Raw genomic sequence first — 27,724 nt, 5'->3', positions numbered from 1 at the left:
TGTCTTTTTTTATATTCTGGACACTAGACCCTTATCAGATATATGATTTGCAAATATTTTCTTCCATTCTGTGGGTTGTCTTCTCACTTTCTTGATAGTGTCCTTCATGCACCAAAGTTTCAATTTTGATTGAATCCAGTTTATCAATTTTTCTTTTGTTGCTTGTGAATTTGGTGTCATATCTAAGTAACCATTGTCAGATATAAGGTCATGAATATTTACCCCTATGTTTTTTTCTAAGAATTTTTTGGGGTTTATCTCTTATATTTACATCATTCATCAAATTTGATTTAATTTTTATACAGTGTGAGGTAGGGATCCAGCTTCAGTCTTCTACAGGTGGATATCCTGTTGTCCCAGCAACATTCTCTGAAAAGACTATTCTTTCTGCATTGAATGGTCTTAGCACATTTGATATAAATCAGTTGGGCATAGATGTATGGGTTTATTTCTGGACCCTTAATTTTATTCCATTGGCCTATATGTTTATCCTTATACCAATACCACACTGATTTGATTCTTGTAGTTTTATGGTAAAGTTTGAAATCTGAAAGTCTCAGTATTCCAACTTTGTTCTTTTTCAAGATTGTTTTGGCTATCAGGGGCCTCTTGCAGTTCCATATGAACTTGAAGATCAGCTTTTTTATTTCTGCAGATATGCCCATTTAAATTTGTATAGAGATTACATTGAATCTGTTGATTTTTGAACTAGCATTGCCACATTAAAAATATTGTTTTCAAGTCCATAAATTTTCTGTTTATAGAAGTCTTACTTAAATTATTTCAGCAAAGTTTTATAGTTTTCAGTGTGCAAGTCTTTTACCTTTTTGGTTAACTTCTCAAGTATATTAATCTTTTGGATGCCATTGTAAATGGAATTGTTAATTTTCTTTTTGAATTGTCTGTTGCAGGGGCATGAAAACACAACTGATTTTTGCATGTTGTTCCTGTATCTTGCATCTTTGCCGAATTTGTTCATTATCTCTTCTATTATGTGGGGGAGGGCATTCTTTGGGCTTTTCTTAATAAGTAGGATCTTGTCATCTTCAAACATAGATAGTTTTACTTCTTGCTTTCCAATTTGGATGCCTTTTATTTCTTTTTCCTACCTTATTGTTCTGGCTGAAACTCCCAGTACAGTAATGAGTAGCAAGGGTGAAAGCAGGCATCCTTGTCTTATTCCTGATATTAGAGGAAAAGCCTTCAGTATTTCACCATTGAGTATGATGTTAGCTGTGGGTTTCTTCATGAATGCCGCTTATCATTTTGATAAAGTTCTCTTCTTTACCTTTAACACACTTTGTCAGATGCTTTATTTGCATCAGTTGAGGTGATCATGTGTGTTATTTTCCATGGTTCTATTAATGTGATGTTTTACAGTGCTTGACTTTCATATGTTGAACCAACCACTCCTCCATTCCTGGGGTAAATCATACTTTATCATAGTCTATAATGCTTTTGATATGCTATTGGATTCAGTTTACTGGTATTTTATTGAAGATTTTTATATTTATATTCATAAGAGATACTGGTCTGTAGTTTTTTTGTGATCTCTTTGACTTTGGTGTCAGGGTAATGCTGAGATCATCAAATGAATTAGGAAATGTTACCTCCTCTTGTACTTTTTGGAAGACTCGTAGAAGCTTTGTTGTTAATTCTTACTTATTTAAATATTTGGTGGAATTCAAACAGTGAGGTCTTCTGGTTCTGGACTTTCCTTTGTAGGGCAGTTTTCATCACTGACTCAGTTGCCTTACTTGTTATCAGTCTGTTCAGATGGAGTGCTTCATTTCTTATGCTCATTTTGGTAATTACCTTTTGGCTTTCTTTGTAGCGCTCATACTGGTTTGGCCAACCAAGAATCAAAAGAAAAAAAAGAAAAGTGAAAGACGGTGAAGTAACTCAAAACAAGTATTTTGAGCCTGAACCTACCAGTTTGGTGGCAGGTATCCAGATCAAGAATTTGTACAAGGTATTGTTTCAAAGGTCTCTTTTTCCTATGAGGATTGAAAGCCATAAAAGGGCATTAGAATTGTTTGCAACTAGACATTCCAAGAAAACAAATGAGATGCTTAATAAGGGATCATAATTAATAAAGTCCTAATTTGAAGCACTCATAGAATATATTAATAGCTTTACAAATATGATCTTATTTGCTCTATCCACTATACTTTTAATTTCCTCTGACAGGCTTGCAACAAGTGGTATATGAATTTTGTACTTAAACCCTGTGAAGAAAATAAACTTGATGATGCAATAGTAACATCTGGGCGTGTGGTTGGGAAGAATAACACTAAACGTAGTTAAAGGAAAACCTCTCTGAAGGGATGTCCTTTGAACTGAGACCTAAAGAATGAGAAGAGCCAATTGTTTGAAAAAACTAAGAGAAGAACACACGTGTTGGTTAGAAAAATAGCAAGTTTGAAAACCCTGAGGTGAGAAAGACCTTCATGTGCTTTAGGAACAGAAGGAAGACCAGTATATTTGGAGGCCAAAAAATGATAGTAAATGGCTTCATTGGGAAGCCACTGATTGGTTCACAGCACTGGAGGAATATATGTTTTTTTTAAAGATCATTTTGGCTACAATGTGGAAAACGGGGCATTGGAAAGTGAAGAGTAGAGAAGGTTAAATGTAGGAAGAGGAAGGCAAAAGGGTACTTTCTTTAAGAAATGATAATTAGACCAAGGTGGTGGCAGTATACATGAAGAGAAATGGATGAATCCAAGATATTTTCAACAGAACTGAGAATATTGGGAAATTGGGGACATTGAAGGAAAAGGAGGAAACTGGAATGGATCTTAGATGACAAACTAGAGCAACTAATACAAACTCTTTCTGTTCTTGTCAAGTTTTACTAGATTTTCTTAAATAAATGAGTTTTCTCTTGCTATATTCTCAGATCGGTTTCTGAAGACTTTGAAGTGGTTGTTTTTTTGTTTTGTTTTGTTTTTCAATTTTGACCAGATTTTCTTGTTTCACTGGGGATTGGGTCTGTGGAGCTCTTCATACTTATTTCCCAGAAATGGAACTCTCTATTAACTATTTTAATGGATTCAGTTTCTTAAATTTTGTTTAGAATGTTTTTTTATTTAGATTTATAATGGGTATTGGTCTATGTTCATTTCCTGTAAGATGTTCCTCTAGTTTTGATACCTGGATAATGCTAGCCTCGTAGAGTGAGCTGGGAAGTATTTCCCCCTTCTCACTTTTCTAGAAGAGCTTTTGTACAACTTGTATTCATTTAGTTTCCAATTATTTGGGGGGATTTTCCATAGATATTTTTGTTATTAATTTCTAATTCAATTCTGCTTATGGTCAAAGGAAGACACTGTATGACTTGAATTCTTTTAACTTTATTAATTCTGATTTTATGGCTCAGACTATCACCTGCCTACATGTGTTATAAATATTTTAAATTAATATATAATCTGCTCCTGTTTAGTGGAGTGATAAAAAATGTCAGTTAAGTCAAGTTAGTTATTAGCTCTTCAAATATTCTATGTCTTCATTGATTCTACATATTCTAATAATTATTGAGAGAAAAGTGTTGAAGTCTTTGAAAATAAATTCCTTTTTCTATTTCTCTTTGTACTTCTGTTACTTGTTACCTCATATATTTTGAACTCTTGTTGTTGGATTCCTAAACATTTAGGAATATTATCTCTTCTTGAAAAGTTGATCTCTTTATGATTACAAAATGACATTCTTTATCCCTGGCAATACTCTTCACTCTTAAACCTACTTTTGCTAATGTTAATATGGCCACACCACTTACCTTTTTGTTGTTGTTGTTGTTGTTGTTATTGGATTATATTTTGTTTAATAACACTAAGACTTACAAGTTATCAGTTTTGTTTCAGTGCAAATTCAAACTTTTTTTTTTCACTTTAAAAGTGTAAAAGGGTCTTCTTAGTTCATTGGCCATAAAAAACAAATAATGGACCATATCTGAATTTACAGATTCCTCCTAGGAATCTCAAGGATATCTGTATGTACTTTTATCAGTCACTAAAATTCTGACTTAAATCATGGCATCAGTTTTTCTGACCATGGGTGGCAGCTTCTGTGAGCTTCCCTAGCTCTTGCTACAGTTGAGTAAGCCCATAATTACCATACGATATTCTTCATACACAGAATATAGAGAAATCTCCATTTTACTTACCAAATTAAGTTAGATATACATACCACTGAGACTTCACCTTTATTTTGACTAGTATACAAACTCAGTTCACCTACAAGTATTATTCCTTGTTCACAGCATCATCTTTTTACAATGTGAGTTTATGATATGGTATTTCTTCTAAGGATAAAGGATATAAGTGTTTGTCATTTGTTAAGTGATAGCCACAGATACCAAGTTATTCTTTTCTTTATTCCACAGGAATTCGGTGACAAAGTAGCAATAAATAACATGTCATTGAATTTATATGAGGGTCAGATCACTATTTTTCTAGGACAGAATGGTGCAGGAAAAAGCACAACCTTATCTATTCTCACAGGTATGCATTCAGCTCTGTCCAGAGCACAAGTCAGATTCCTTCTAAGACTGTAAACCAATCTACAATTTATAGTGTTGAATATAATGTCATTTCAATCTTGCAGTTATTATTACAGTTTCAGTTATTTAAAAACCAAGATGCTCCAAATGATACAATAAATTCATCTGTTTATTCACTTAAAAATTTATATGCCAACCCTTTTATAGGAATTAATAATACAGTGGGGATTTCAACGTTCTTTCACTCAGTTTTATACTCTGGTAGAGATACCCACAAGAAACTTGAAACATACAACAAAGCATGAGTAAGAAGGGAGATGTAGGATGCTATTCACTCAATAGAATGACATCTAACCTGATTTGGGGATGAATAGGGAAGTGACATCAAATGTGAGTCAAATAGGAAGTATAAAGAGCTATGAAGGGAAGGGAAGAAGAATATTACAGGTATAAGCAAAGAATAGGAAACTTAAAGGCATGGCACATCTATATGAGTAGACCAAAGAAGGAACTTAAATAATGGTAAAAGATGAAGCCAGATGAGTAATCAAAAAGTCAAATTATAAAAGGTTGGGGAAGCCATGCTGTCAAGTTTAGAATTTATTCTGAAACCAATGACAAGCCACAGAAGAGTATTTTATCAAGGTTTATACTTTAGAAATATTGCATTTACTAGAAAGGAAGAATGGATAAGGAATCTTAGGGACAACTAGAACAATGAATCCAATATTGTGGGTGAGGTTAGTGTAAGTCCTAGAGGGTGGATCAGGGCTCAGCCTAGTAGTTGAGATAAAATAGCCTCTCCTTTGATACAAGTGATTCCAAAACTAAGATAGGAGGGGCAGACACTACTCATATTCTCTGCTGTTTTGTATATTTGAACTGACACTCTCTAAATCTCAGTTAAAACTCTTTTTAAAAGAACAACTATCTAGCTAACATCATAAGGTTATGATTTGAATTTTCATTACCTTCATGATGATATATATATAACATATATAGTTAATGTAATTTACGTAAGTTATCTTGGAACACACTATGTGCTTTTTTCTTTTTGTGGTGAAAACATATATTTATTTATTGAAGTATAATTGACTTAAAATATTATATAGTTTCAGGTGTACAACATAGTGATTCAGTATTTTTATGCATTATGAAATGGTCACCATGGTAAGTCTACTAACCATCTGTCACCATACAATACATTGTAATATTACTGTCTATATTCCTTATGCTGTACATACATACCCATGACTTTATTTTATAACTGGAAGTTTGTACCTCTTAATCTCCTTCACCTATTTTCTCCATCCTCCCATTCTTCTCCATTCTGGAAACCATCTGTCCTCTGTAACTGTGAGCCGATTTCTGTTTTCTTATGTTTGTTTGTTTTGTTTTTTAGATTCTACATATAAGTGAAGTCACATGGAATTTGTCTTTCTCTATAGGACTTATTTTCTTTTAATACCCTCTAGGTCCATCCATGTTGTCACAAATGGCAAGATTTCATTCTTTTTATGCCTGAGTAATATTCCTTTATATATTAGATAGATAGATAGATAGATAGATAGATAGATAGATAGATAGATCGATCGATCGATCGATCGATCGATCGATCTATCTCATGTCTACTTTATCCACTCATCTATCAATGAATACTAGGTTACTTTCATATCTTAGCTATTGTAAATAATGCTGCAGTGAACATGGGGATACATATATTTTTTCACATCAGTGGTTTCATTTTCTTTGGATAAATACTCTAAAGTAGAATTCCTGGATTATATGGTATGAATAGAACTACATATGGGAGTTCTATTTTTAATTTCTTGAGGAACTTCCACACTGTTTTCTATATTCTCACCAGTCATATTCCCACCAGCATATTCCACATTCTTGCCAACACTTGTTATGTCTTCTTTTTATAATAGCCATTCTGACAGATGTGAAGTGCCATACTTTATATGTTGTTTAAGAAAATACATTATGCACTTTCCCATCTATGTGTGCTCATGCCCTTTCTCTCATTGAAAATGACTGAATCAACTCTCCACATATTGAAATCCTATTCATACAACAAATGCAGCTCAAAAGCAACCATCCAGGGCAAAACGGCAGAGGAGGTAGTGCCAAGTTGCAGTACCGTCACAGACAAAATCGACAAATTAGCACAAAATGTCAGCACCAGTTTTGTCAGAACTCTGGAAACAGGCAAAGATGTACAGCAATGAAGCAATGCTAAATGAAGAAAAGGGCAACAGAGAGACAATAGGAAGTGAGAGTGACATCAGCAATATGGTGGACTTGGAAGCTCCAGGCCCTTGTTCACTGCAGAGACACTGAGTTAACAACAATATACAGACAAAAATACCTTTATGAAAAACTCTAGAAACAATTTTGGAAGCTGCATCACACAAATGAATGCATAGCCATTACCAAAAAGGGTATGAAGGTTGTGGCATTTTCTCACCTAATCCTTCCTCCAGCATGGCGTGGCACAGTGAGGAGGAAACTTCCCAATGCCAGAATTCTTCCTTGGGACAGAAAGAAAAGACTGAAACTTGCATTTAATGTTCTGGCTTGTCTGGGGGCTCCTAAAGGGACTGTTTTCTGTCTTGCTTAATAGAACACTAACAGGAGTGGCAACGAGGTATGAATGCAGGTTGAAATCCACAGAAAAAAAGAGGCAAGCTCTGTAACACTTTAAAGTGCTTTAAAGCTGAGGGAAGTTTGCAATTCTGCAGGCAGGGAGCAACAGAGTATAGAATATGAATACAATAGAAACTGAAACCAAAACCTCCAACTGCTTAAGAAAACTAAGACAGTTGAAAACAGATATATGCTGGGATATATCAACACAGAGACACAACCCTGGAGAAGACATCCCAGAAAAGATTTGAAAGATCCTCAAACCTCTAGCTGAGCTGATTGGTGAAGGACTTCCCGTAAAGGAAGCCAGGCCATAAAAACTGAGAGAGGTGTCAGATCTCAATGTTCAGATCTCAGCAGAACCTCACAAGACATACAAAGAAACAAGGAAATATGTCCCAATCAAAGGAACAAAACAAACTCCAGCACTTAACTCTTAAGAGAGGCAGATTTCTGAATTACTCAACAAAAACTCATTTTAAAGATGCTCAATGATCTAGAATAGAATGCAGACAATGAAATTAAATGCAGAAAATGAAACATTAATAAAATCAAAATACTAACAGAGATAGAAATTATTTTTTAAAAACCCAGACAAACTCTGGGTATAAAAAATAACTAAACTGAAAATTCATTAGAGAATTTCAACAGCAGACTTGATCAGGCAGAAAAGTACATCCATGAACTTGAAGACAAGTCATTTAAAATTAGCAAGTCAGAGGAGTAACGAAGCAAAGAGAATGAAGAAAAGAGAGTCTAGATGACTTATAAATATCATCAAGTGGGCAACTGTATTCATTATGGGAGTCCCAGAAAAATAAGAGGAAGTAGTAATATTTTTTTTAAAGAAATAATGGCTGAAATAGAAGTGAAATAGAATCTGTAATTTAGAAACCTCCCTGCAAACAAAAGTCCAGCACCAGATGGCTTCACTGGGGAAATCTACCAAACATACAAATAAGAATTCATACCAATCTTTATTAAACTCTTCCATAAGATTGATGAGGTAGGAAACACTCCAAAACTCATTCTATGAAGCCACCATCACCCTGATACTAAAACCAAAGACACTACCAAAATAGAAAATTACAGGCCAATATCATTGATCAACATATATGTGAAAATCCTCAGCCAAATATTAGCAAACAGAATCCAGCAATATATAAAAAAGATCATACACTTTGATCAAGTTGGTCTCATCCTAGGGACACAAGGAGGTTTCAACATACGAATCAATCAATGTAATACACCACATCAACAAAAGAAAGGACAAAAATCACATGATCATCTCAATAGATGCAGAAAAAGCATTTGATAAAATTCAACACACATTTATTATATATATAAAAAAAAAAAACTAACCAAAGTGGGTATAGAGGAAACACATCTCAGCATAATCAAAGCTATTTATGACAAACCCACAGCCAACATAATACACAATGGTGAAAAGTTGAAACCTCACTAAAATCTGGAACAAGACAAGGTGCCCACTCTCACCACTTCTTTTTTTTTTTTTTAACATTTTTTATTGATTTATAATCATTTTACAATGTTGTGTCAAATTCCAGTGTAGAGCACAATTTTTTAGTTATACATGAACATATATATGTTCATTGTCACATTTTTTTCTCTGTGAGCTACCATAAGATCTTGTGTATATTTCCCTGTGCTATACAGTATAATCTTGTTCATCTATTCTACAGTTTTGAAATCCCAGTCTATCTCTTCCCACCCCCCACCTTCTTGGCAACCACAAGTTTATATTCTATGTCTGTGAGTCTATTTCTGTTTTGTATTTATGCTTTGTTTGTTTTTTGTTTTTGTTTTTGTTTTTTTTAGATTCCACATATGAGCGATCTCATATGGTATTTTTTTCTCTTTCTGGCTTACTTCACTTAGCATGACATTCTCCAGGAGCATCCATGTTGCTGCAAATGGCGTTATGTTGTCAGTTTTTATGGCTGAGTAGTATTCCATTGTATAAATATACCACGTCTTCTTTATCCAGTCATCTGTTGATGGACATTTAGGCTGTTTCCATGTCTTGGCTATTGTAAATAATGCTGCTATGAACATTGGTCACCACTTCTATTCAACATAGTATTGGAAGTCTTAGCCATAGCAGTCAGAAAAGAAAAAGAAATGAAGGGGATCCAAATTGGAAGAGAAGAGGTAAAATTGGCACTATATGTGGATGACATGATACTATATATAGAAAACCCTAAAGGCTCTACACAAAAACTGCTAGAGCTGATAAAAGAATTGGGCAAGGTAGCAGGATACAAGATTAACATACAGAAATCAGTTGCATTTCTTTACACTAACAATGAAGTATCAGAAAAGGATAGTAAAGAAACTATCCCTTTTAAAATCCCATTCCAGAAAAATAAAATACTTAGGAATAAAACTGACCAAGGAGGTGAAAGACTTTTACGTGGAGAACAACAAAACATTGATTAGGAAAATTCAGGTGACTTAAAGAAATGGAAAGATATTCCATGTTCTTGGATTAGAAGAAATAGTATTAAAATGGCCATACTACACAAAGCAACTTACAGATTTAGTGTTATCCGTATCAAATTATCCAGGACATTTTTCACAGAACTAGAACTAATAATCCTAAAATTTATAAGAAGTCACAAAGACCCAGAATTTCCAAAGCATTACTGAAGAAAAAGAATGAAGCTGGAGGAATAACCCTCCCAGACTTCAGACAATACTGCAGAGCTACAGTAATCAAAACACTGTGGTATTGCTGGAAAAACAGACATATGGATCAGTGGAACAGAATAAAGAGCCCAGAATTAAACCTACACATTTATGGTTAATTAATCTTCAACAAAGGAGGCAAGAATATACAATGGAGAAAAGAATCTTTTCAGCAGGTGGTTGTGGGAAATCTTGATTGCTGCATGTAAATCAATGAAATTAGAAAAAATTCCCTCACACCATACACAAAAATAAACTTAAAGACTTAAATATCAGACAAGACAACTATAAACCTTCTAGAAGAAAACACAGGCAAAATATTTCTGACATAAATCTTAGCTATGTTCTAGGGCAGTCTACCCAGGCAGTAGAAATAAAAGCAAAAATAAACAAATTGGACCAAATTAAACTTAGAAGCTTTTGCACAGTAAAAGAAACCTTAAGCAAAACAAAAAGACAGCGGGATGAGAGAAGATATTTGCAAATGATGGGACTGATGGTTAATTTCCAGAATATATAAAGAGCTCATACAACTTAATAAAAAAACACAAACAAGCCAACCCAAAAATGGGCAGAAGACCTAAAGAAGCAATTCTCCAATTAAGACATACAAATGCCCAATAAGCACATGAAAAAATCCTTCATATTGCTATTATCAGAGAAATACAAATCAGAACTACCATGACATAACACCTCACAGCAGTCAGAATGGCCATCATTAAATAGTCCACAAATGATAAATGCTGGAGAGGATGTGGAGAAAAGGAACCCTTCTACATTGTTGGTGGAAATGTAGTTTGATGCAGCCACTGTGGAAAACAGTATGGAGTTTCCTTAGAAAACTAAAAATAGACTTCCCATATGATCCAGTAATCCCATTACTGGGCATATATCTGGATGGAACTCTACTTTGAAAAAGTACATGCATTCCAATGTTCATAGTAGCACTGTTTACAATAGCCAAGACATGGCAACAACCTAAACAACAACAGATGATTGGATAAAGAAGCCATGGTGTATTTCTACAATGGAATACTATTCAGCCTTAAAAAAGAATAAAATAATGTCATTTGCAGCAGCATGGATGGACCTGGAGATTGTCATTCTAAGTGAAGTAAGCCAGAAAGTGAAATAAAAATACCATATGATATCACTTATGTATGGAATCTTAAAAAAAAAAAAGACACTAATGAACTTATTTACAAAACAGAAACAGACTCACAGACGTGGAAAACAAACTTACAGTTACCTGGAAGGGAAGGGTGTGGGAAGGGATCAATTGGGTGTTCAAGATTTGCATATGCAAACAACTATATATAAAATAGTTAAACAAGTTTCTTCTGTATATCACAGGGAGCTATATTTAACATCTTGTATTAACCTATAATGAAACAATATGAAAACAAATACATGTATAACTGAAACATTATGCTGTACACCAGAAATTGACATGTTACATTGTAAATTGACTATACTTCAATTAAAACAAATCATTTAAAGAAGGAAGCCATCAACAAAGTGAAAAGGAACCTACCAAATGAAGGAAGATATTTGCAAATGATGTATTTGACAAGGTTTTAATATGCAAAATATGTAAAGAAACCCTGCAACTCAATAGTGAAAAAAAAATCCATTTTAAGATATGGACAGGATCTGAATAGCAGTTTTCCAAAAAGACATACAGATGACCAATAGGTACATCAAAAGGTGCTCAAATCACTAGTCACCAGGGAAATGCAAACCAAAACCACAATGATTTATCATCTACACTTGTTAGAATGGCTATTATTAAAAAAGATAAGAGAAAAAGACAAGAAATAACAAGTATTAGCAAAGATGTAGACAAAAGGGAACCCTCATGCCCTGTTGGTGGGATTGTAAATTGGTATTGCCAGTATGGCAAATAGTATGGAGGAGTCTCAAAAAAAAAAAAAAATAGAACTACTATATGATTCAGCCATCCCACTTTGGATATTTATCTGAAGGAAATGAAAACACTCACTCAGAAAGATATATGCACACCCATGTTCATTGTAACATTGTTTACAACAGCCAAGACATAGAGGTAAACTACATGTTCTTCCATGGATGAATGGGTCAGGAAGATGTGGAGCTGATCTTCCTACCAACCTGGGTTGTTCACCTTGGAGTTTTCATATGAATGCAAAATTTCTGTCTTAAAGATTCTTTGGGGCCTCTCTTATTTAGCAGTGTAGCCTTCACCCTAATTCAGTGATTCTCAAAGTCTGGTCCTCTGACCAGCAGCATTTTAAACGTTAACCTGGAAATGTGTTAGAAATGCGAGTTCTCATGGGTAGATGGATGGATAAAGAAGATGTGGTATGTTATACAATGAAATATGATTCAGACATTAAAAAAAGAAAATCTGGCCATTTGTGGCAACATGGACAGAACTTGAGGGCATCACGCTAAGTGAAATAAGTGAGATACAGACAAATACTGCATGGCCTTACTTATATGTGGAATCTAAAAATATATATATAAGTCACTCATAAATACCAAGAACAGATTGGTGGTTGTAAGAGGCCAGGCATGGGGACTGGGCTAAATGGATGAAGAAGGTCGAAAATTACAAGCTTCCAATTATAAAATAAACAAGTCATGGGATTGTAATTACAGCATGGTGACTACAGTTAATAATACTATACTGTAAATTTGAAAGTTGCTAATAGATTAAATCTTAAAAGTTCTCATAAGAAAAAAATGTAACTACGCATGGTGCAGGATGTTAACTAGATTTATTATCTTGATCATTTCACAATATATACAAATATCAAACCATTATGTTATATGCTTAGAACTAATATATTATTATATGGCAATGATATCTCAATAAAAATATATTTATAAATAGGATAAATGATTCATATGGTTTGAATGGTCTTATATTTTCTTTTTTATATATTGCCAAATAATTCACCACAAACCCTGGACTTACTGTTATTAATATTTAAATTTCTTGAGGGGAAAAGTTAAATATTCCAGACTTTTCTGTTTTTCACAGCATCTGTACAGTACATATACAGTTCACAAATACAGTAACTGGTAAATACATTGAAATATAGCAAATTATGTAAATGTTTTTATTACCAATATAATCCATACCCATTGTAGAAAATAAATATATATAAGCAAAAAAGAAAGGAAAAAGAAAATTAAGACAGCTAATCCCACATTCCAGGTATAACTCTTGATATTTTCCTGTAAGTATTCTTCTGTGGGAATCAGTGCTAATTCTTTGGAGTAATTCACAGATAGACTGAATCTGAGGTGCTAACTTGCAACATCTTATGTTCTCTCACCAAAATTCAGCTTTTGTCGTATCTCTGGCTTATTTGTAGGTCGTTACCCTCCCACAAGAGGAGAGGTCTATGTTGATGGATATGACATCACAAAGAACATAACTAAGATTCGAGAAAGCTTGGGCTTCTGCCCTCAGCATGACTTGTTGTTTAATGACCTGACACTGTCAGAACACCTTTTTTTCTACTCTGTGGTGAGTCAGATTTTTTTTAATTGTATGGGAAATTTAACTTCTTTCCCTTTTTATACAGATCTATGAAATTTAACTCACTTAATCAACAGCACAATCAGGATACAGAACAGTTTCATAACCCCAAAACACTCCCTCATGCAATTCCTTTGTATTCATCCCTCTCCCCAGGTAACCACTGGTCTGTCCTTTATCACAGCTGTTTTGTCTTGTTGAGAATATCACATAAATGGAGTCATATAGTATGTAATCTTCAGAGATTATCTACTTACACAGAGCATAGTGCCTTTGAGATCCATCTGTGCTGTTGCATGATCACCAGTGTGTTTCTTTTCTTTTTTTTATTGATTTATAATCATTTTACAATGTTGTGTCAAATTCCAGTGTTCAGCACAATTTTTCAGTCATACATGGACATATACACATTCATTGTCACATTTTTTTCTCTGTGAACTACCATAACATTTTGTGTATATTTCCCTGTGCTATACAGTATAATCTTGTTTATCTATTCTACAATTTTGAAATCACCAGTGTGTTTCTTTTAATTGCTAAGTAGTATTTCATGTTTGGATGTAACACAGTGTACCAACTGAAGGACACCTGGGTTATTTCCAAGCTTGATGAGTATAAATAAATCTGTTTTGAGTTTCATAAACAAACATAAGTTTTTACTTCTCTCAGAGTAGGATAACTGGATCATAGTATAAGTGTTTATAAGGGATTGCCAAACTGTTTTCCAGAGTGGCAACCCCACCAACAATGTATGAGAGTTCTAAGTGCTCCACATACTTGCCAAAACTTGATATTACTACTTTTTTAAATTCACCACTCTAATAGATGTGTAGTTCTAGGTAATCATGGTTTTAATTTGCATTTTGTGGATAGTTAATGATGTTGATCATCTTTTATGTGCTTATTTGCCATTTTCATAGCCTTTTTGGTGACATATTTGTTCAGACCCTTTGTCCTTTTTTAAAATACAGGTTGTTTGTTTCCTTATTATTGAATTTTTGAGAATTCTTTATATATTCTAGATATGTCCTTTGTTGCATATGTGCTTTGCAAGTATTTTCCCCCAACTGTAGCTTATTTTTTCATTTTCTTGACAAGGTGTTTTGCAGGGCAAAAGTTTTTAAGTATCGAAATTCAGTTTCTATCACGTTTTTCTTAATGTTCTGGTTCTTGCTATCTTTTCTAGAACTCTGTGCCTAACCGCAGGAAATGAAAATTTTATTCTGTATTTTCTTCCAAATTTTTGTAGTTTTATATGTTACACTATGATCTATGATCCATTTTGAGTTAGTCTTTGTATAAAGATGAAAAGTTTAGGTCTCGTTCATTTTTTGCATATAGATTAATTGTTCTAACACCAATTTTTGAAAATGCTGTTTGTTCATCTGTGAGTTGTTTTTGCACATTTGTAAAAGATCAAATGGTCGTATTTCTATGGGCTTATTTCTGAGCTCTCTTTTCTGTTCTATTGATCTATGTGTATATCCCTTTGCAAATACCACACTGTCCTCAGTAGTGTAGCTTTGCATTTGGTCTCAATATAAATAGTGCTGTGTAACCAACTATATTCTTTTCCAAAAAGATTTTAGCTATTACAGCTGCTTGGCCCTTCTTAAAATTTTTTTGTATTATCTTTTGTATGTTTACAAAAGTTCTGCTGTGGTTTTGATCAGTACTGCATTAAATCTACTTATCACTTTGGAGAGAATTAACATTATTACTATGTTGAGATTTCAAGTATCTCTCTGCATTAAATTAGGTCTTTGATTTCTTTTATCACCATTTTTAGTTTTCAGTATACAGATTCAATTCTTACTTTACTAGGGGTGTGTGTGCGTGTGTGTTCCATTTCATTATTTGGAGATTTTAATTTTTTAATTTCTAATTCATTTATTGTACACAGAAAAATGACTGATATTTGCGTGTTGACCTATTATCTTCTGACCTTGTTAATAAGCTCACTTATTAGGTTTAGGATTTTTTTTTTGTAGTGTCTGTGGTTTTGTACACAATCGTGTCATCAAAGAATAGGGAGAGTTTCTTTTTTGTGTGCCAGTCTGTATTCCTTTTATTTCTTTTTCTTTCCTGTTTCACTGGCTAGGAACAGTATGTTGTTGAATATGATTATTGAAATGGGCATTCTTGACTTGTTCTTGATCTCAGGGGGAAAGCATTCAGTCTTTCATCACCAAGAGGATTTTTGTGTATACCCTTTATCACATTTGAGAACGTTGTTTCTGTTTTCAGTTTGCTGAGAGTTTTTATTATGAGTGAATATTGCGTTTGACCAAAGGCTTTTCCTGTATCTATTAATGACTGTGTGGTTTTTCTTCTTTAGACTGTTAATGTGGTAGATTACACTGATTGATTTCCAAATATTTAAACAGCCTTACCTTCAGAGGATAATCCTCACTTGGTCATGGATTTCTTTAATTCATGTCCCAGTTTGGTTTGGTAATGTTTTGTTCAGAACTAAGTTTGTGAGGTGTATTAGCCTGTATCCTCTTTTTGCCTTTGTCTGATGTTAGTATCAGGGTTGGGAAGTGTTCCTTCCTTTTCTATTTTCTAGAAAAAAATTATAAATTGTTTAATTTATTTTATTTTTATTTAATTGATTAATTAATTGATTTTAATTTATTTCTTCTTAAATGTTAGGTAAAGTTTACTAGTAAAACCACCTGAATCTGGAGATTTATTTTTTGATGTTCTAAACCATAGATTCAATTTATTTAAGAGCCATCCAGCAGTCCCACTTTAGATGTATATCCAAAGGACACAAAATCAGGATCTTGAAGAGATATCTGCACTCTTATTCACAATAACCAAGATATAGAAACAACCTAAATGTCCATCAACAGATGAAAGGATAAAAAAAATGTGGTATACCTGTATGTAATGGAAATTATTCAGCCTTAAAAAAATAAGAAAATCCTGACATTTGTGACAACATGGATTAGCCTGGAGGACATCATGCTAAGTGAAGTAAACTAGACACAGAATGACAAATACTGCCTGATCTCACTTGTATGTAGAATCTAAAACGGTCAAACTCATAGGAGCAGAGAACAGAATGGTAGTTACCAGGGACTGGGAGTGGATAGGGAGATGGGGAGATTTTGTCAACTGACAACAAGGTATCAGTTGTTCAAGAAGAACAATTTCTGGAGAACTAATGTACAACGATGAGTTAACAATACTGTATTTCATACTGAAATTTGCTGACATGATTGATTTTAAATGTTTCTTACCACAGGGAGAAAAAAGGAAGAAAACAGAAATTGTGTGAGGTGATGAATGTCACTATTAGCTTGACTGTGGTGATAATTTCCATATAATATATGTGTAAAGTTGTCCACCTTAAATGCTTACAGTTTTTAAATATCAATTGCATCTCAATAAAGCTGGGAAAAAACAAATCCAATTTGTTTAAGGAATATTAGTTATAGGAATATTCAGAAGTTATTTATTTCATATTGGATGAGGTATGGTACTTTGCGATTTTTGAGGAATTGCTCTATTTCATCTAAGTTGACAACTTATAGTATTCGCTCATTATCCTTTTAATGTCTGTGGGTCTGTAGTAATATCATCTCTTCTTTTTCATATTGATAAGTTGTAATTCTCTTTTTTCCTCTGTCATTCATGCTAAAAGTTTAGCCAGTTTCATTATCTTTTCAAAGATTCAGCTTTAAGTTCATTGATTTTTCTCTATTACATTTTGCTTTTTTATTTCATGCATTAAGTCTATGTATTTATTATATTCTTCCTTTGACTGCATTTAGGGATTTTGCTCTCCTTTTTCTTGTTTCTAAGGTCAAAGTTTAGGCAATTGATTTGAGGTGTTTTTTCTTTCCAATGTAAGCATTTATCGCTATGGTTTTTCTTTAAGTACTCCCTTAGCTACATCCCACAAATTTTTATCTCACTTGCTATATTTTCATTTTTATTCAGTTCAAAATATTTTCTGTGCTTCTTGAGACTTCTGTGACTAATATCATTTACAAATATTTTCTTTAATGTCAAGTGATGAAAAGTTGTCCTATTTTCTTTCTGTTATTTTAGTTTAATTCTGTTTTGGTCAGAGATCATACTTTGTTGTTATTTCAAATGTTTTTAAATTGCTACAGTTTTATGACCCAAATATGGTGTCTTGGTGACTGTTATATGCTCCTGAGAAGAATGTTTATGCTGTTAGGTTGGAATTTTCTATAAACATCAGTTGGTTCAGTAACTTAAGGTTGTTGTTTAGTTCTTCTGTTACGTTTGCTGATTTCTGCCTAGTGGTTCAGTATTTGAGTGAGGAGTACTGAAATTTCCTATTATAGTCATGTATTTTTCTATTCATCATTTCAGTTATTCCTTTTTGTTTTCTCTGTTTTAAGTTCTATTGTTAGGTTATGCATATGTAAGATTATTTAGGACCCTGTCACAGTATCAAAATGTAATGTCCCTCTTTTATCTCTGGTACTTTTCTTTGCTCTGAAGTCAACTTTATCTGATACTAATATAACCATTCCAGCTTTCTTTTGATTTGTGTTTGCATAGTATATCTTCTTCAAATACTTCACTTTAAACCTACCTATATAATTAAAATTTAAATGAGTTTCTTGTAGACATTGTGTAGCCAACTCATATTTTTTAATACAATCTGATGATGTATCTTTTAATTGATGTGTTTAGACCATTTATTTTTGATCTAAGTATTGATATGTTTGGATTTAAATCTACCATTTTATTATTTGTTTTCTGTTTCTTCTCACTGCACTTTCCCTCTGTTTCTACTTTCCAGTCTTCTTTTTGGTTATTTAAACATTTTTTAGTATTCTGTTTTAATTTGTCAATTGTGATTTTTACTATATCTCTCATCCACATTCTTAGTGGTTGCTCTAAGGATTACAAAATATAGACTAGGCTTTTCACAGTTATTTAGAATCAGCGTTTTCCAACTTTATATGGAATGAAGAAACCTTACCACATTGCAGGTGTTTTATCCACCTTCCTTTATGCTATAGGTGTTATACATTACACCTATATATATTGAAAACATTATCAGAAAAATGTTTTATTTTTTGCTTAAAATCATCTAGCATGTTGAAAGAACCATAAGAGAACAATAGTTTTTGTATTTACCATTTCTGTTGTACTTTTATCATTTGTGAAGTTCCAAGTTTTCTGTTAAATTTCTTTTGTTTGAAAAACATTCATCAGATGTTTTATATCGATACCGTTAGCTATTAATTCACTTAGTTTTTCCTTCACCTGAGAGTATCTTTAATTCACTGTCATTCCACAGGAATATTTTTGCTTGATACAGAAATCTAAGTTGACAGTTCTTTTCTTTCAGCACTTAAAAAATGTGGTTCCAAATAATGGACAGCATGGTTTCTGATGAAAAATCCATAACCATCTGAATTGTTTTCCTGTAGATAATTTGTCATTGTTTCTAGGTGATCTCAATATTTTTCTTTATTTTTACATTTCAGGAATTTGGTTGTGATTTGTCTGGTTTTGATTTCTTTGAATCTTTCTTGATCTGGTTCAATAAGCTTCTTCATTCTGTAGGTTTGTGTCTTTTGCCAAACATGGGAACTTTTCAGTCACTATGTCTTCAAATACTATTTTACCCACGTATTCTTTTTTCTCTTCTTCTAGAACTTCAGTGACATGAATGTTAGACATTTTGTTGTTGTCTCAAAAGTCCCTTAGGCTTTGTTTCATTATCTTCAATCTTTTTTTCTCTTCAGATTGGATAATTTTCATTGATCTGTCTTCAAGTTCATTGACTCTTTCCTCTATCACATCTGTTCCATTATTGAGCACATCATCTATAGTTGGATGATACTTTCTATGTTAATTCCAACATCCATGCCATCCAATCATTAATATCTGTTGATTGTCTTTTCTGATGTGAGCTGAGAATTTTATGATTCTTTGTGTGCCAAGTAATTTTTCTTTTTATCCTAGATATTTTCAACAATACCTCATGAGACTTTCCATGTTATTTATATCTTATATTTGGGCTGTGGTTCCAGTGTCAGTTTCAAAGACTTTGGGGTGTTAGTCCAGTCTCTCCCACGGTCAGCTCATACCTGTATAGGAGTTTATTCATTAGTGTAATTTTTAAAGTTGCTATACTAATTAGGATTAGATCCATGTGTGCAAATAATGGGTTAAACACATGAGTTTATAAACAACTTTATGATATTACTTTCCTGTTCCACTCTGCTGTTTTCTCCCTAACATTCTGGTTCCCCAGGATTTCCCTTTTAGTCCTCCAGCCAGAAATTGCCTGCTTTCATGATTGTGCCACATGCAAGTGGCAGGAAGACAAAATGGTAAAAAGTGATTGGGTTTGGTTATGTCTTTTTTGAGCCATGGGTCTACTGAACTGAGAAGAAGATTCTGCTCCCTCAGAGTTTTGGCTCTTGCTGGATTCCCACTCTTTTCTACTCTTCCCATCATTCCTGTCCCAAGACTTCCCATGGGGTGGAGCACAAGAGAACAGAGGGGGAAAAATGGGACTGCCCCTCCCACATTTCCTCAGAGCTTTAGGAGTTTTCCCTTTTCCACTCTTCTAGAGGATTTATCCTTAACCTCATTCTGTCTGCACTACAGTGCTCACTTCCAGGCTTTGGATTGCTTTCAGCTCAGGCTGGAGGATACATAAGGGAAAGATGGTAAACTCAACACTGGTTCAGTGGCACTTCAGATTATGATGTTCTTCCTGATCCAACTGCTGATGTTTACTTTTTATAGTTCTCCAGGTTTAATAATCGAGTTCAGTGGGAGATAAAGGGGTGTGTGTGTTTACTTCATCATACCTGGAAGCTAGAGATAGGTTTCTTGTCTGCCTCTATTCATGATCTTCAGGTGTCTTTATAAATTCTGAAAATTCTTTTTTTAGGAACTCTCCTTTAGACATAAAGGGAGGCAATGGGAAGAAGACACTACGTAGCTGATGTCACAAAAGAGCTGGTATAAAATATTTTAAGGATAAGATTACAAGAAACTTCATTTATGTATATAGATATATTAAAAAAAAAAAAACCTTATGATCTAAGAACATTCTAAGGATAAAATTGGATGCACCGTGTAAATTCTGGCTCCTCTTTCTAGGTAAAAAGTGTATCCCACAAAGTGTCTCCTGTGGAAATTGACCATATGCTGTCTACTTTTAACCTGCTAGAAAAGCGTGATGCATTTTCACAGTCACTGAGTGGAGGAATGAAGCGCAAACTCTCCATCATTATAGCACTTTCAGGGGGCTCCAAGGTATTAAGAAAGAGAGAATGAGAGAGAGGGTGGGTGGGCAGAGAGAGGGGCACTAAAAATGGATTTCTGCCAGCTGGTCTAGAAAACTCAGCTGAAGAAAACCTGAGAGTTCATGTGAATCTTAAAGGAACATTGCCAGTAATAATCAGAAGGAAATGGCATTATTGGCTTAACTGATATATTATAGTTTGGGATTATTATTTTTCCTAGAGTTTTTACCACTATTTTTAGTCTAGACTCTCCATATTTGCTTAAATGTGTTCCCCTCAAGTGGTAAATTATCCCACAAGTAGCATATCATCAATCATCAATGGTTATGGAATTGTTCTTCTGGTTTTTAGGTAGTGATACTTGACGAACCATCATCTGGCATGGACCCAGTCTCAAGGAGGGCCACCTGGGATCTCCTTCAGCAATTTAAACACAATCGTACCATCTTACTGACCACCCACTACATGGATGAAGCTGACGTCCTGGGTGACCGAATTGCCATCATGATCAATGGGACCCTGCGGTGCTGTGGCTCTTCAATATTCCTGAAACAAATATATGGTCTCTCCTCCCTTTGATCATTCTTAGGATATTGGTGCCTTAGTAGTCTGCTAACAAGATTTTAATTATATTTTGTGTATATATCAAAAACTTTGGTGACTCCCTCTGTCCTAGTAATTAGGTCACAACTGTTCTAATTGCTTTTTAAGGCCCTTTAGAATCTGGATATTCTTTACATATACTCACTCTTTCTCTGATACATAACTTTAGACTTAGGAAATGCTTTTATCAAAGTCTACAAAACCTACGCTTGTATCTTCCATTTTGCACCTACTAACAGTTTTCTTTGTCCCTGGAATGCAGTTGTGACCTCTAATAGGTTCATTTTAGGTGAGTGACTGGTTTATGAAGAGAGAAAGTAGATAAATCAATTATTTCTGATCCTCATATCTCATTTGCCAAACTAATATCAATTCCCCAGTGTGATGAGATAGCTCTAAAATGTGGCAATTGACAATGAAGATGTAGTGCAGAATGAAAAAATCATATAAGTGAAATAAAAGAGTCTTTGACTCTGATAAAGCTTTTTTAAGAGATAAAACTAATACATCAAACAGTGAACTATTGAAGGCTAAAATTACAGTAATAGGAATCCCAATTTAGAGGGTATAAACATAAATGGAGATAAGGATGAATTGCTTCCTCATTCATTTATTCAGTATTTGCATTTATTCAACTGATCTCAATTATTTCCTCCATACTGGTTACTATGGTATCCACTTTATATAGCATGTTTAATATTCATAACAACCACCCCATTTTGCAGAATACAGAACTATGGCTCAGGTATATCAAAAATTTATCTAAGTCGTATTTATATACCCAGTTAGTTCAAAGTTTATAATCATCTTATAGGTTTGAGTTTTACAGTTGACTTGTAAGGGATTCTATATCCAAAATTATTTATGCCATTTGAATTGGGTGTTAGCCTGAGATAAGGGACACATGATTTAAACAGCTATGCTTTTGATAAATAAATAGAATAATTTCTAATATTCACTAACTTTACTATTTTTTGGTAAAATAATACAACATATATGTAACTAGATATATTAAAGTCATAATATTTTGGGATGTTCAAGTCCCTTTTTATAGGTACTAAACTTTCAATATGCTTAAGCTGAACTTCTTGCATTTTACTCGAAAGCATGGGATTTGTGTTCACTTCTTTGATAGCATACAAAATTCCACGTTGGTATCAGTATACACCTCTCACTAACTACTTTGCCTCTCTGTCAAAGAAGATATTTTCTATTGATTGGTGACCCAAAAGGACAGACAGTTGAGAAGCTTATTGTCATGATTCTTGAGAAGTAAAAAGTAATTTACATATAATCTTGTAAGTAAACCAAAAGTAGCTTGGGTCCCCATGGCTGGTAAATAATGGATAAGTCACTTCATTCTCTGGATGTCAGTTGCCTCATTTGCAAAATGGAGTAATAGTGTCTTCCCCACCATAAGCCAGGTAAATAAACCAGATTATCAGCTAAGAGATCTATACTTAAAACCTGTTACTCTTTTTATAAATGATTTAAGGAATATAAATGCAAGTACAATGACAATTTGAAATGCACATATTTAAAAGCAATGATGTTTTCCTCCAATTCCTTTAAAGTAATTTCTCTATATAGGCAAAGTACTAATTAAGTATAAAGTTCTCTGATTTCTTTGAGATCCTTATCAAAAATCATATTCTTGGGCTTTCCATAGATGTCTATCTAAAATTTAACAACATTCTTTCAACATTTCATATCTCCCCTCTTTGCTTTATTTTATCTAACACATCCTTTATTCTAACTTCCTCCTCTTTATTAGTATCTGTCTCCTTTGACTAGAAAGTAGCTCTTAAGGAGGCAGGAATTTTTACATGCTTTGTTCACTGTTCTATCTGTAGGGCCTAGATGAATACTTAATACACAGTGGACAGCCAATGATAATAAATGAATATTTATCAAGATTAGAGTTTCAAAAATAACTAACTAGATAACAGGGGCTTTTTTTCATACATATACTGTATCTGGTTATATACACTAAATTATTGTCTTTCATCAAGAAAATTATTGAAATTATAGAGGAAGTTGCTATTTATTCAATGTCTTAGTTCTTGGAACAACATTTGGAAGTTTCAGGTGTGAGACTCCTCAGAGTTATAACAAAATGTCTACGACATACCATGTCTTCTTCCCTGTGGACCTGGGTACCTGAATCATGGCGAGCCAAATTTGGTCCTACAGGGAAATGAAAAAGTACAAAACTACTTCATCTGGTCTTCTAAATGGTTTCTCTCAGGTGCTGGATATCACATAGTCATGGAGAGGGAACCACATTGTGATGTTGATGAGGTCTCTGCAATGATTCAGTCTCATATTCCGGGTGCCGTTTTGGAAAACTGTTTTGGAGCAGAATTATCATTTATCCTACCCAAAGAGCATACACACAGGTATAGATTCAGAGATTTCTACGTGAATGTTTTGGGTGCCAGAAACCATTTTGAATTTTCCAAGTTTAGTAAGCTTAGTGAGTAGTGTTTTGCTAACAAGCAAGATCTCCAGTTACAGGTATCATTTGTCAACTGAAGTTGAGAAGTTCACAGCTGAAGATTCCTCTCACTGTACAGAGGATTGCCTCATAAATTTGAGTCTATTCAAGGCTTATTTGATATTTTTCCTCTGGGGTTTGTGTGTGTCTGTGTGTGTGTGTGTAGGAAAGTTTGCAAACTAGTGCCTATAGCTAGCTTCCTGGTGTTAAATAGTGTATAACTAATGGTAAAATGTTTATGGTATACAAATTTTATGTAGTGAGTAAGGTCAAGAAGAATATTAAGATGATGAAAGAAAAAAGTAGTTTAAATGGCAACTCTTGGAGCAAGGGTGACGAAGACGTAGAGAAAACAGGGAGTTTGATCTCAGTAGTTAGCCAAATTAATAATACAGAGGAGACACAGGGATGATAATTCTACCTGGGATTCTAATTTTAAGCTAAGAGAAATGGAAGGTAAGGGTACTTATGCATCATTAACCTTCAGGGAGTGCACCATTTTTATCTTCTTGTCTGAAGTTACTACTACCTAGATGTCCCGTAGGTGCACGGTGGCTGGCGTACACAAGAAGAGAAGAACAATTTGTAGGATATTGCTCTACATGTCTATGTCATATAGACCTTCTGGTAGAACGAAGGACATAACACACAGGAGTCAGGCCGCCAAGACTCCAATAAATGAAGAGATATGAAAGTAATCATATTTTGTATCCTAGAAGAGGAATAAAAGGAAGAGGAATTACTTGATGGAGCTACACTTATTCAGAGAGTAAATCTGAACCTTCTTGAAAAGCAGGAGCGTGGATCAGTATTGAGACAGTTGGGGTGAACCTCAGCCCCAGTCATGAGGAAGAGTAAGGGAAATGAAAGAAACTACAATGGGACATTGATTCAGCAGAGGTTTTGTTGGGTACTTTTAACATTGCATTGTATTTTTAACATCTGGAAGTGCAGAGTGTCTCTGAAAGAAACATGTTAGAGAAGCTGCTTAAACTTAGCACAACACCAGCCCTTCCCATATAATATGTATGCAAATGATATTATCAGAAGAAACCATGAATAATTAATATATCATTAAGTCCAAAACAGGAAATGTAAGAATTTAGAAATGGGTAATATTTTCATTGTGTCTTCCTACTAAATACTTCAGACATGGAAGACAGCTCATGGAAGAATCTCTGAGAAATGAATAACTAGTCGCACAGATTAATATCAACACATTAGATGTGAATTTCTGGGCCAGGGACAGTGGATCAAACATGGCACAGAAGTAAATTATGAAGTTGGGGAAGAATGTGTTCGCTCAGAATGAAATTTTCTTTAATAGGATAATTTTAAACCAAGTATTGAAAGAGAAAAAAACAACCAGAATAAAATGTCCATAGTCCATGTAGCTCACAGAATAGGTCTTTACAGTAGGGAAAAATAAGACAACAATTATTCATGTGAAGAGTTGTTATAGGAAGTGGGGTCAGACTGAACTGAAGGGTAAGAGTAGAACCAATTATCAAAGCTGGGTAGAGTTAGATGGAAGTGAAATTCAGCTAAAATATAGAGATATTTAGAAGATGGAGTTTTTAGTCCACCGTGTCTGAGGGTAATCATACATATCCTTGATAGATCCTTACTGAGAGTGAGAGTGTTTAAGAAGTGAATGGGTTAGGGTGTTTTGAACCTAAAACACTGTTAATTCTTCCTTGATAGTAACCACAGCACAATTAGCAACACTTCCATACAACTCACCTAGCTATTTGATGACATCCTCTCTCAGTTCTCAGCTTGGACTTCACTAACTCCATTTTCTGTTGTCTAGTGATTTATCCCTCCTGTAATTTGAGCACTCTTTTCCATTTGATGTAGGAACTACATGTGAATAAATTAACTATAACTGTAGTCCTTAACACTTACACAAAAGAAATTGATAATTTTTAGAAGAATAGAAGAATTTATATCAAAGAGCAACTGACAGTAGGGAGAAATTTGGTAAGGTGTATATCTCTTACTTCCATTTGTTTCACAATAAGCATTACAGAAAAATGATCTACTAAACATTTCTAGCCCATGGCTAACCAGAAATCATTATGAAACAAAATAATATTAAAAAGTCATCTAACAAAAAAACCTAACAACCTGATTTTAAATGGGCAAAGGACTTGAATATACATTTCTCCATAGAAGATGTACCAATTGTCAATAAGCACATAACTACTCATTAGGGAAATGCAAATCAAAAACACAAAAGATGACAAATATTAATGAGGATGGAGAGAAATTAGAAACCTGTGCATTGCTACTGGGGATGTAAAATGGTGCATCTGCTGTGAAAAACAGTATGACAGCTCCTCAAAAAGTTAAACACAGAATTACCATGTGATCCATCAATTTCACTTCTAGGCATATCCTCAAGATAATTGAAAGCAGGAACTCCAACAAATATTTGTACACCATAGTTCATAGCAATATTATTCACAAAATTCAAAAGGTAGAAACAACCCAAATGCCCATTGATGGATGAATGGATAGCAACATGCTGTATATCCAAACAACGAGTATTATTCAGCCTTGAGAAGGAATGAAACTCTGATGCATCCTACAATATGGATTAACCTAGAAAGAATTATGCTAAGTGAAATAAGCCACGCCAGGACAAATAAGGACAAAGAAAGCATGGTTCCAACTCACATAAGGCACATGGAATAGGCAAATTAATAGAGACAGAAAGTAAAATGAAGTTCAGGGAATGGAAGAATAGAGAATTATTCCTATTCCAATCGGAATAGTTTTATGATCTATAGAGTTTTAGTTTGGATCATAAAATAGTTCTGGAGATGGATGATGATGATGATTACACAACTTGTGAATGTGCTTAGTGCAGCTTGAATTTAAACTTAACATGAATTTAACACTTACAATGATGGAATGGTAAATGCAAGGTTTTATATATTTTACCACATTAAAAAATTTTAAATGCAATTGGAAATAAAATTAAGTATTAAATGAGAGAAAAGTAAGTGCTCACATATTTATTTCTTAATTCCATTTAATAGAAAATAAAATAAAATGTATTTAGACTAGTGCTAGTATTTTCTTTCCTCTTCCTTCTCTCCTTCCAGGTTTGAAGCTCTGTTTAACGATCTGGAAACGAATCAAAAAGAGCTGGGCATTGCTAACTTTGGTGCTTCAATCACTACCATGGAAGAAGTCTTCCTAAAGTGAGTAATAAATAATGACCTTAAAAATAAAACTACTTGCACCCGTAAAATCTCACATCAGTTTGAGAGCAAACCCCACCCAGTTTGACCTGGAAGGAAGTATTCACAGTTACGGATTTTTTCAAGTATGTTAATATGTTATGCTAATATATTTCTGCATATTCAGCTAAGAATATGTAAAGATTTTGAGCTTGGGCCTTGCTGCGTGTTTCTTTTCATAGCAGAAGATTTAAGAGTTAGTTAAAAAAAAAAAAAAGAGTATCTATCTCATTATAGGAAAAGTTTTAGTTCTAACTTGGCGTCTATACTAGAAATGACTAAATTTTTGACCTAAGCATGTTTCTGCCAGGGAGGAAGAAATTGTCTTCTACTCTTCTAAATTCTTCTGGTGTGGTTAAGAATTAAATTGATGTGAGACATATTAATTTCCACAATTTTGTGACTTTTCCAGTTTTACTTTTGTTACTGATTTCTAACTTCATCCTTTTGAGGTCAGAGAAGATAATTTGCATTATATCCATACTTTTAAATCTACTGAGACTTAATTTGTGGCCTAGCATATGGTCTATCATGAAAAATGACATATGTGCACTTTAGAAGAATGTGCATGCTATTATTGGGTAGAATATTCTGTATATATCTGTTAGCTCTCGTTTGCTGTTGAGTTGTTAACATCTTCTATTTCCTTCCTTATTTTCTGTCTGGTTGTTCTGTTCATTATTGTGAGTAGGGTATTGAAGTATCCAACTATTGTTATAGAAC

General features: G+C 33.8%; 1 protein-coding gene across 2 annotated transcripts in view; it reads left to right on the top strand.

Moving 5' to 3' along the window:
• The window catches only part of LOC105073767 (phospholipid-transporting ATPase ABCA3), a 105,649-nt gene that overhangs the window by 36,584 nt on the left and 41,341 nt on the right, over window positions 1-27,724 (top strand). For both annotated transcript variants that reach the window (XM_074346228.1, XM_045521153.2), the window contains 7 exons: window positions 1,835-1,972; window positions 4,385-4,502; window positions 13,222-13,376; window positions 20,505-20,660; window positions 21,002-21,212; window positions 23,502-23,652; window positions 26,864-26,962. In XM_074346228.1, coding sequence (XP_074202329.1) covers window positions 1,835-1,972; window positions 4,385-4,502; window positions 13,222-13,376; window positions 20,505-20,660; window positions 21,002-21,212; window positions 23,502-23,652; window positions 26,864-26,962 — 1,028 coding nt within the window. The remainder of the gene's footprint in view (window positions 1-1,834; window positions 1,973-4,384; window positions 4,503-13,221; window positions 13,377-20,504; window positions 20,661-21,001; window positions 21,213-23,501; window positions 23,653-26,863; window positions 26,963-27,724) is intronic.

This window comes from Camelus bactrianus, chromosome 18, assembly GCF_048773025.1.
Source record: "Camelus bactrianus isolate YW-2024 breed Bactrian camel chromosome 18, ASM4877302v1, whole genome shotgun sequence".
Lineage (NCBI taxonomy): Eukaryota > Metazoa > Chordata > Mammalia > Artiodactyla > Camelidae > Camelus > Camelus bactrianus.
This window is presented reverse-complemented; position numbering and strand designations above follow the sequence as displayed.